Raw genomic sequence first — 12,321 nt, 5'->3', positions numbered from 1 at the left:
TATATATATATATATATATATATATTAACAAATAACTAATTGAGAGATAGGCCTATTATTGTTATTCTCCTGAATTTTTTTTTTTATTCTGTCCATTAGTTTGCTTGCAATTATTACTCTTGAGCTGGATGTGCAGCTATTTTTTTGCGCAAGAGCCCAAGTGAAAGGTAAAATTAGATGCAAGGGCCCAGATCTGAGAGGTTGTTCATTAAAACTAATTAGTGGAAATATAATCACTCACAGGCTTGATGTCATTTATGATTTCTTCATATTTCACTCGAAATAATAGTGATGATACTCTTTGATTTACAGATTTGATATCTGATATCTGAAAAAAAAAAAGAAATATAACTAATTAATCTTAGTAAATTAATTTTATTGTATACAAACATTAAAAACAAAGTGTATACTGAACAGGATGCATAAATACATTAACAATATAAAGGCATCCACACTAATTACAGTGGCTTAGAGTCTGTGGTACAGTTAGTCAATCCAGAGATAGTGGCACTCTCCACTTCATCAATAGGAAGTTAGTCATATGCTTACAATTGCTAAAAGTTTCAGATCTAGAATTTAGCAGTGTGTTAGAGTTCTTAAATCTGATATTTTCTAATTAGAGAATAATTTTCAATATAGTGTAACAGCTCTGATAAGAAAAAAAATGTTAATATGTTCAGTTTGTCATCCCACCTATGTCTGCATAGTTTCCGCACATTACAGTAGGTTGGACGGAACCACATACACTGTATCATTATAATTCATACACTATTATTTAGAGAAAATATTTAACAGATTTAACAACATATGCTGGTATTACATATAAATTACAGGCAATGTTATAATATAAAAAGATGAAAGACAAAGAATTAAAAATGTTTCCAAAAAGTGAAAAATTATGAAAGAAAAATTGGCAACAAAAGACCAGTCAATATGGATGTGTCAGGTCCTCAAGTGAATGTCTAACAGTTGAATATAAACAAGGTGCTAGTGAAAGAGTTCTGTTTTAAGTGTCAATAGTTGCTTAGCACTTACAGATATATTGATTCTAAAGACTTGATGCAGTATTTGCAACTTAAAAAATTATATGAAACTTTCTAGAAGTAATGAGTGAAATAATACATTCTTTTTGTTTATTTTTTTAGTATTTTGATTCTAGTAAGTCTTACTAAGGTTTTGTTGGTTTGCAAATGGGTTGGAACAAATTTTGTTATGTCTAGGGAGAGTCATTATGTCAATATTATTAACACACACACTGGTTCAATTCCACTCCTTTATTATTAGTCAATTGAAAAGTCATTGAAAAGGTTGCAAGTAGCAATGAAAAAGTTTTGACAAACAAAAGACTTATTGTTTAACCAAATTAAACAAACAATTGATTAGTTAGTTGCATATTTAACCAATTGACAAAAAAAAAAGCAAATGGAATTGAACCAGTGTATGTGTTAATAATATTGGCATAATGATTCTCCCCAGACACAACAAGGTCTTACTACGTTATACCAACATCATAAAGTATTGCACAAAGGAAAAGTGATGAATATTAACAACTGCTAATGCTAAATATCTGCAGAAAATACAGTGACTTTAAAACCCTATATAAAAGGGAAATATTGAGTGTTCAGTGTTAGTTACAAATCATGATAGTAAAGAAATTTTGGAAATTAGATGAAAAAGTAAAACCACTAAAAATAAAGAAATAAAACAAACATAATTACAGCAAACAAAAATAAAACAAATGACAACAATCGTTATGAAAATGTACAAAAAGCTTTAGTAAAATAAAACAAAAAATACAAAGTGAATGCAACTTACCACAACCATAAATTGTTCTGATTCAGCTAGTTCATTATAGTTATCTTTCATGGTACCCAGTTGATTTATAGCATCTTGTGGTGGTAGATAATTCAGAAGTTGTTCAAGTATATGTTGAGAAAGATTTTCCAAGTCAACCTGTAGTATACACCTCTTGATTTCTTCATAAGGTAGTTTCACAGAACCTAATAATATAGCTGAAAAAGAAATTAAAATTTCAGTAACAAATGTAATTTCCTAAAAAAAATGGTTATTCAAACATGGGGAAACTTACAAAGGTATTTTTCAAGTAATGTCTATAACTTTTTTTTTCCTGCTTCTAATTTCTTCAATATATTTTGATCAGAGACATATATATGACATTTTCTGGCTTTTTCTCTTGGTGAGAAATTCGAAAAATAAAACCAAAGATATTCATTAAAAATGCATACAAGTACACACACTATATGCAAGAAGGACATATCAAAAGCACACTTGAACCAGAGAGTATACACATTGTTAAAAATAAATAATACTGGTGGAACATTCTAATAAAAATAGCGATGTGGAGTAAGCACATGCTACATATGGTTGTATGGGACAAGAAACAAGAGTCATGCATCATTGTAGAGATCAGATGCTGGTCAGATATGATGTCATGTAAAAGATATTGGGAAAAGAACTTCTATGGAGAACAAATGAGAAACTTCTAACTCCTTTATCTAAATTATAGATATTCATTTGTTTCTATAATGATAGGTGCGTGCACTGGAGTACATAACACATCACAAAATGCTGGAAATGCAGGTGTTCTCAAAAACAAAAAACAAAAAAATCAGAGCAAACAGATTTGCATTCTCTAAATACAACTGATCAGAGGTAAGTCAAAATTTGTAAAAAAAATTCCATAGATTCTCCACTTGGGATTTATGAGTTAAACACATGCACACAGTAATGAAGCACACACACACACACACACACTTGTATACTAAAGTGGCATGCACAGCCACTACACAAGCACAAGTTTATTCATACACCAACTAATTCAGATAACCACAAACCTCAAGAGCTGTTTTGTCTTAAACAAAAGAGCCTTGTCACTTTGTTTACTGATCAAATTGAATTCTGCAAAGGAAAAAAACTTAGAAAAAAAAAACATGCATTTATGCAAGCATATATTTTTACTAATGAATCTTTTGCTGATTTCATTTCTAATTTCATTTTCATGTTTCATGTTCTAATTTCTCACCAACAAAAATGAGACCTGCTTCTAACCCCAAAACAAGGTTCTTTCATTAGAATTTAGACAACAACTAGGCAGTCATGTATGCATATATGTATCTGCATACATATGCATACGTGCATTCATGGATTTCACTGCATGTGTTGATCTGCATGAATTATGAGTGTATACATACATATTTCTGTAAGTTTACATGTACATATGCACAGGGTATGTTTTAGATATTTTTCACAGTTCCATTAATGTCTTGTCATTGTAATTTTTTAATTGGTCTGTTTGTTCTGGTTTGATTTTGCAAAACTCATCTTCAAGATTAATGCTCTCAAATAATTCAAGGAATAAATATAGTGTTAAAATCTGCAAATGATTTTCATTATTGTGCACACTGCCCTAGATCATGATATATGGACTGTTATACCTACATTTTATTGAGGTTTTTGAAAGCTACATTCCACTAGTATTTTTTCATATTTTGAGTGAATATGCCCTCCACAAAACAGGAACTTATATATTTTACTCTCAGGATTAACATTCTAAGTATTGTATGTTTGGTTAGAATATCATGGTATGTTTTGGACACTTGACACATCAGTGTTGTTTTTGTATCATCTAGGTATTTATCTGCATCCCTTTTACATAAAAAAGCATTTTGTGGTCATTTTGTGATCCTGGATTACAAAAGCACATCCTTCAAAATGAGAGCTAGTATGCCAGTTGGTTACCTATATTACTATCATTTTAAAGTTTCCTGTCAACATAGCTTGGCATGACTTCCTAATTTCTAATTGATCTGTTGTGGTAGAGATGTGCAACAACCCTTGGTGTGTACTCTTTGTCAATAATCAGGCAATATTTTCTAGGGAGTTTTGTTTCAATCTCAATGTTATCAGCCTCATTGTATGCAGACTTAATCCATGGAGATACTTTGACACATATCAGTCAGCAGAATTTGAATGAAGGGATATAATGCAACATTCAAAGGCTGTTTGAAATGACTCAGTTTCTTTGTTTTTGCTTTAGGAAGAAGTGGTCTGCATCATTATTGATGTAAAAATTTCTGGTATTGGTTAATAATTATTCAGGTTTTAATATCAATGATCTTGATGTTTCCTAGTACCTGTTTAAATAACTCAAATGTTGGCATGAGTATTGGTACATCAAACACATTGTGAGACACTGATTTATTGTATGCAGAGAGGTTTGAGGACCATATGTTTTCTTTAAATCTAGGTGCAAGAATGGCTGCATGATTAAGAAGTTTACTTGCCACTTTGTGCCAATTATATGTATATGAGTGGATGTGTGCATATTTGTATTTCCTTGTCTTGATATCACACAATAGTTGTAAATGAGTGTCACCATCATACATTTATTTTCAATCTTCCACGACACACTTAGACAATGCTATCAATTATTGCATTAAATTTAAGGATGATGGCTCAGGACAGAGCCAGATTGTCTATGGCACTGACTCTGGTCCTTGGAACTCTAGCATTCAAGAATGAGTAATTGAATCAAATGCATTCTTGTAACCCAGGCAGGTTGTAATTAAGTTCTGTCTGTGACGCAGAATCTTTGACATAACATTTTGCTAAGCAAATCCCCAAACTCTTTTCTTTCCATATTTACATGCAATAATATTGTTACCACAGAGTGTCTGAAAAATAATAATGAAGAAAACAACAAATATCTCTGTGAACTTTCTGGTTCCTTACTACTAAAATTTCTACAAATGAGTGAGCTCCTTTAATTGCAACAGTAATTTCTGTGTGTGCGTCTTGAAATTGTTTGAATTTTAACTACTGGAATGTTCTGGAAAACTCCAGCGTTCCCCTTATAAAAGCAGCACACAAACCTAGAGGTTTGCTCTTAGCCTTTCTTCATTTAGAGTCATTCATGTCGTTGCTGTGTTGTATTCTTTTCTTCTCTGCTATTACACTTCTGTTTTTCCTGCAAAGACTATCTGATTCTACTGTTTCTACAACTGGTTCTCATATTTTGTTATATTAGATCTAAGTAACTGAACTTTATAATTCAAAGAAATTTAAATATACTTTATGTAGTGTTTTGTAGATTTATTATTCCTTCATTCTTTTGTACAAAAAATGTTATTACTTTAGAATATGCAGCCATAACTCAAGTAGTAACATATCCACATCTTTCCACCAAGTAATCTAGTCTACTACAATATCAGCGAAAAAAAGTATGAACATGAAAATTGAACAAAATGAACAACATGAAGAATATGAAAATTAGGGTGTAAAATAGAATAGAAGCAATATTTTTTACTATTGTAGAGGGGTAGAGATTGAAGAATATAAGGTAAATACATAGAAGAAGAATACTGGGATCTTTTTTAAAACGGGGGCCACATTTTTCATTAACGAAACACTTTGAAACTTGGAACACTGGTAGAATGTGTCATATAAAACATCTTTTTCTCTTAGTCTTCTTAAAAAAAAAAGAAATCCATAAATTATTCCATGTTAAAGTTGTCGTATTTCTGTAATTTCAACCAATCACTGACATCCATTCAGCCGATATACATTAAGTGTCGACTACATAAACAAACGATTCTGAAACAATTAACCCTAACCCTAACCCTAACCCTAGGGTTAGAGTTAGGGTTAGGCTTAGGCTTAGGGTTAGGGTTAAAGCAAATTTAAAATGAAAAAAGCAAATAAAACGAAGAATCGTTTGTTTATGTAGTCGGCACTTAATGTATATCGGCTGAGTGGACGTCAGTGATTGGTTGAAATTATCGAAATAAGACAATTTTTTACATGAAATAAATTCGAATACAAAAATATTTTTCTGTTCTATAACACAAAATAGATAAGTATACGAAGTTTGAAAGTCTTTCGGTACCAAAAACACTACGTAAAACATTAATGAAAAATGTGGCCCCCGTTTTAAAAAAGATCCGAATACTGATATGTATTCATTAAAATATTGTTTGAAAAAATATATAATTATTGTTATCATACAGATAAACATATTAAAAAATTTATACATAAATGTCCTATGAACAGTGTTAGTATCTAATGAATGCATATCAATATTTCTTATGTAACACCACTACTGAACTACCTCAAGTCCCATTATTATGACATTGTGGGATGATCACAATTGAGATCAGTAGTCTAGACAGCTGATTACAAAAGTCTTCTGCAGAACCAGCATAGTTTGCTGGTCTCTGATTTTAGAGGTTCTCAGAACCCATCCCATCATTTGCTTATACATTGCCACCATCTTGGTGATATATACATAAAATGAAGTGACGTTGCTCATATCTATCACCAGATAAGACACTATACTTGACTCCAGGAGTGCTGCTCCTTTTGGTCCAAAGTATTGTTGTTGTGGCATGTGAGCACTAGCTATCTGATAGTGGAAGGCTTGGAATGTACTTGCATTGAATTACATGTTTTATTCAGCCTGTTTATATATAGAATCTAGGTCTTTTTGTAAAAGATTAGCAGCTGCAAGTTCCTTGACTGCTTGTACTGCTTTTGTGTTGTCTGCTTATCTGATGACATGTCCAAGAGAACCACCATAAATAGCAGCAGCCCCAATACAGTTCCCTGAAGTACTCCACACTATATTACTGTTTCCTTGGACAAACCTCCATTGGCTACCAAAGCCTGGCTTTTGTCTTTTAAGAAGTCATGTAACCACTCTCCTAGTTTTCTTACTATGCCGAGTATCCACAGCCTGTGACATATCATCCTATGATTGACCTTTTCAAAGGCTTTTGCAAAGTTGAAATATATCACATACACATTTGCGTGATTCCTTAATTGTTTCAACACCCAGTCATAATGCTGCAAAAGCAGTGTAAGGCAGCTTATTCCTGAGCAGAAATCATGCTGGGTGTCAGAACAGTTTCTCAGATATATGTCTGAGAGAGCCACCACAAACAGTAGCGGTCCCAGTACACTTCCCTGCGGGACTCTGTTTAGGATTGAGGTCTTCTCAGAGAAGGCACCATGGGCTGAAACTGTCTGACTCCTATCTTTTAAAAAGTCATGCAACAACCACCCTAGTTTTCCAGCAATAGAAAGGTCACAGTTTGTGACATAAATCTATGAGTGACTTTATCGAAGTCAAGATACAAAATGGTATCAAAACTTTCTCAGACTATACGGTTCTATATTTAAGAGATGAGCAATTATGTACATTATTTACATTCAACAGATATTTGTCCTCATCTTGTTTGTTGCTAACACAACATTTCGGCTGATATAACCTCCAGCCTTCATCAGATGTCTTGGGGAAATTTCAAACCGGGGTTCTCATTCCTAAGGTATTTTTCGATGTTATTATTATTAGTGTTTTTGTTCAGGTCACTGCTTGGAATCAAACTCGGAATCTTAGGGTAGTAGCCCATGCTCTTAACCCCAAGATTCCGAGTTCAATTCCAAGCAGTGACCTCAACAATAATAATAATAATAATAATAATAATAATAATAATAACAGCAATAATAACAACATTGAAAAATACATTAGGAATGAGAACCCAGGTTCGAAATTTCCCCAAGACACCTGAAGAAGCCGAAACGTTGTGTTAACAACAAACAAGATGAGGACAAATATCTGCCGAATGTGAATAATTTCCCAGACTAGTTCTGTAGTGCACCTTCAGATGGCAGCATATGCCTGTGTGCACAGGGAGAGCTAGCAGTGACCTTCATGAGGTAGTGTGCAGAGTGACATCGCTGTGTTTACTTCACAAATTGTGAAATTTGTGTTTTTGTGATCATGTGTATACTGTAGTCTGCAATTTTGTCATGGACAGGAATAAAGAGCCAACGTGAAATTTCATGTTAAACTTAGGAAGTCTGCTACAGAAACATTGATCATGCTTTGACAACCTTACATCGATAAAGCAATGCATCGTCCACAATGTTTCAAGTGGCACGGGAATTTGAAAAATGGAAGAATGTCCCTGGGAGATGATGAGTGATCTGGAAGACCTGTCACAAGCATCACCCTGGAAATGTGGCATTGTGCATTAAGAATTCATCCCCCAGGCTCGGACCGTCAATTGAGAGTTCCACTGCAATGTTTTTAAGAATTTGAGGGAAGATATTTGGCAAAAGCAACCAGATCTGTGGAGTCTGAAGAATTGGATTCTTCACTGAGCCCTCCTCACTCACAAGTTTGTCACCAAAAACATGGTATCACTTATGCACCCACCCTATTTACCAGATATTGCACCTGCAGACTTCCATCTCTTCTCCAAGATGAAAATGCAGCTCAAATGTCGCCATTTTAACACCATTTTCAAAATCCAGATCGAATCACAGAAGGTTCTCAAGTTGATTACAGAAAACAACTTCCAGACCAGATTACAAAGTGGCAGGAAGAATGGGATCAGTGTATTGCTGCGCAAGGTGATTATTTCAAAGGAGATGATCTTTAAACTTATGTAAATAACTTATTTCTTATCAAACATAACTAGTCCAGGAACCTCTGATACCACCTCATATGTCACATCCAAATCTAGATGGTTGAGCTATTGTTTCAGTACTCATTCAAAATGCTACAGTAACTGTATAAAGCAGCTCCTTCCAACAACATCTATCAACAAGGTTTTGATGATCATCTTGGTCCTATAGTAGAAGATGCTTGCTCAAATGGGAATGAACGTGAGACCATGTGGTTGAGAGGCAAACTTCTTAATCACATGGCTATTCTTTGAAATTTTTGGTTGTGAAATTTTAATGTATATAATCATTTCTCTGGATTGCGTGTTTTTATTGTTTTTATTACCACTTTAGATATGTTGGATATCTTGTCCATCACTAATTCTTTCTGACTGTTGTACTTGATCCTCACACAATCTTTTGTATAATGATTGTTTACTTTATGTGGCTTTCTTTCAAACATGTTAAAAGTTTACACATATCATGTTTACATTTAATTAGTTGTAATTACCAAATAATTACAATTGCACCATCTATAAACTGCTGCATTGGTCCAAAATTTGACTTCTGTCTGACAATTAGTTATATGAAACTTGGAATAATAATCTTGTCTCAAAATATGCAAAAATATTGTAAAAATTGTAATTTATCAAATTCAGAAAATTTTTCATGTAAATGTAAATTACAGTTCCCCCCACTCCTTCCTTGTGGAGGCAGAAGATGAAGTCAAAGTAAAAAACATGTTTAAGACATATTTTAGAGTAATTTCATCAGTCATTTAAAAGCTACATGAAGAAGATGCAATGAAAACTGTAATTTATAGTTAATAAATAAGTAGAGGTGTTTTTTTTCTACTCTCTCCATTTTTCAATGAATATATAGAGACAGAAGATATTACTACATAGTTCTAAGATTTTACACCAATTATTTTGATGTCCATTCAAACTTTTCTGCACTACCCCCATCACAAAATTAAAAAACGTTCCACTCTACTGTATATGTCTGGTTTAACAAGTGTCACAACTAGTAGATTGACAGGCATTTTGTTTAGTAACTAGATAGTTGATGGTCCATAATTTCATCACTTGTAAAGTGCAAAGTAACTGACATAACTTGTTGGTCCAGATCATTGAGTTTACTAGATTTCATAGGGAAGTATTACTCATTGCTGTAAATAAGAGAAACTCTTTAAATGGAGAAAAATTTGTCATACTTAAATGACAAATACAAATCTTTTCAAGTATGTGCCACAGATGATCCTGGAACCTGAAGAACCATGAACAAGCGTTCAATTTCCTAATTACAACTTCAAAAGACTAAATCATATTGTAAAGACAGGAGAAAAAAAATACTAAAACTTCTGTTATTTCCTAAACAAGAGAGAGAAAGAAACATGAATTTGGAAGCCGATAAAATAAATTTTCTTACATAAATTTTGTGCTGATTTTATATCCAAAACTTTTAATTCTTTTGTTTTCTTCATAGGCTTTTCTTTGACAGTTGTTTTCTCTGCAATTTCAGAAACATTCAGATAGAAATTAGTGTGTTGAAAAAAAAGTGGCTACATATAGAATAAGGTAATGACATTTTAGAAAATGATGATGATAATGAAATTTTTACTGTAAACTAAAAGGGTAATTTAAGAGTGTCTCCGAAAGTGCATATTCAGAAACAGCATTGTCATTTAACCCATATCATTTTATAAAACAATGCTCAAACTTGTAAAATTTGTAATAATATGATCTTGAACACATGTTATTTAAATACAAATGGTATTGCTGCTTAAGAAACAATAAAAATGTGATTTAACGAAGTAGAGACAATAAGAATTTACCACCCTGGCAATCATAGAAATGAATGATGTTTAAGAAAAGGCTAAGATGAAAGTAAACTTAAAGATTTGTTAATTGATCTAGCCTTCAGCAAAGCATTATTTATACAAGTCAAATTAATTCACTGAATCCACTACAATTAAGAACTATAAATATCTATAAGCTTTATATTGCCCCATGGGTACATGTGGTGGTGGGGAGTATGACTTCAAAAGAGAACCCAACAAAAATCAAAACCAGGATTAGTCAATCCTCATTTTTCTGTCCATGGAAGAGATAACAAGTATATTTTTTTTGTCTTTTACTTGTTTCAGTCATTAGACTGTGGCCACACTGTGATACAACCTTGAAGAATTTTAGTCAAATGAAGTGACCCCAGTACTTATTAATATTGCTAAGCCTGGTACTTATTCTATTGATCTGTTTTGGTGAACTGTTATGTTATGGATATGTAAATATACCAACACCTGTTGCTAAGCAGTGGTAGAGGATAAACATGGATGCAAAGACACACACATACATATATATATATATATGAAGGGCTTCATTCAGTTTCCATCTACCAAATCCATTCATAAAGAATTGGTTGGCCTGAGGCTATTGTAGAATACATTAGCCCAAGGTGCCATGCTGTGGGACCAAACCTGGGACCATGTGGTTGAGAAACAAACTTCTTATCACACATATTCATATTTTGCAAAAGTCATGCAGCATCACTTAAAAGATTTTAAACTTTAAATATACATTTAAAATTATCTATATATGCTGCTTAATCCAATAACACATAATTGATTGAACTAGCAGCGAGTAAAATATTATGCAAATCAGTTTGATTTACTGAAGCAACATTTAAAGGATGAAAATAGCTCTCTGCTATCTCTCTCTCTCCACACACACATTATACTGTCAGAAGGCTATGTGACATTTGAGGAAAAGTCAACAATGCTCAAAATTAGGCCAAGTTGAGACACATTTTTCTGCCTTCAGAAATGTTAACAGTATCTCAAAACTTCAGTGTTACTTAAATACTTTAAGAGAATATTGTAGTTCGCTTGAAGCATTGTGTATTGTTTGTAAACAATAATAATAAATAGTAATAATGCATACATATGTACATATATGTATACACAAATATAATTAAATGATTGTGATATTCAAGTATGAAAGAGGAATTAGATAAGGATTAGGAGTTAAAATGTAGATTTATAAGGTTATTGGGATTACCTAAGGGGTATTATGGAAATATACTGGATAGTTGTTTAGGCATTCGAATTTGTGGTAGAATTTGAATGTGTGAAAAAAGCAGTGGTTGCATGTGCTTAGTGCTTCACTATGTTTATTTAGCAGTGTTGGAAAGTTGTGCTCTAATATGTGAAGCGCCTCCTTCTGGCAAAGCTTGCAAGTTGAGCGTTGACCTTGGTAGGGAAGCCCTGAATCCAGTATGGACCATGATAAAGTATAGGGTATATATGTATTTTTGAGATGATGTATGTGGTTGGCGAGTATTGTAGATTTACAATGTTTATCATATCTAAAAGAATGGAGGTGAGCGGCATATCGTTGCTTAAAATTTTTGGTTGATTCCTGTCTTTCTTTTTTTCGTCCTTTTCCTCTCTTCCTGTTTTTGATTTGACCTTACAAACACATTCTCAAATTTTAAGTCACTTAAAAAAACCCTTGATCCAATAACACCGGGTACAAACTCTATGCTTGGAATGACCAATTTTAAATAGTATTGGAACTTACGCACAAAGCACAGGAAGCTTATATGTATATCATTCTACTTAAATAATGGAACTACAGATACAATATCCCTGCATGTTTAACATCTGTTTTCATTCCTCCACTTCACTCTCTATTTCATATCTTCTCTAAAATAACTATTCCTTAACCATTTTCTCACACCGTCTCTGATGGAGGGATATATAAAATATTCTGGAAACAGCTGTAAGACCTATTTATAAATGTTCTGAAATCTTTCACAGCCTTGGATTTTTATCTCATTCTGTTAATTTATATATAT

The 12,321-nt window shown here is 32.8% G+C and overlaps 1 protein-coding gene across 3 annotated transcripts in view; it reads right to left on the bottom strand.

The window, feature by feature from the left end:
* Positions 1–12,321, bottom strand: part of LOC106883550 (protein diaphanous homolog 2) — a 101,798-nt gene that overhangs the window by 38,518 nt on the left and 50,959 nt on the right. For all 3 annotated transcript variants that reach the window (XM_052973673.1, XM_052973675.1, XM_052973674.1), the window contains 3 exons: positions 9,895–9,975; positions 1,816–2,012; positions 242–328 (listed from right to left, as the gene is read on the bottom strand). In XM_052973673.1, the coding sequence (XP_052829633.1) occupies positions 242–328; positions 1,816–2,012; positions 9,895–9,975 (365 nt within the window). The remainder of the gene's footprint in view (positions 1–241; positions 329–1,815; positions 2,013–9,894; positions 9,976–12,321) is intronic.

The sequence above is a fragment of the Octopus bimaculoides genome, chromosome 16 (assembly GCF_001194135.2).
Source record: "Octopus bimaculoides isolate UCB-OBI-ISO-001 chromosome 16, ASM119413v2, whole genome shotgun sequence".
Classification (NCBI taxonomy): domain Eukaryota; kingdom Metazoa; phylum Mollusca; class Cephalopoda; order Octopoda; family Octopodidae; genus Octopus; species Octopus bimaculoides.
This window is presented reverse-complemented; position numbering and strand designations above follow the sequence as displayed.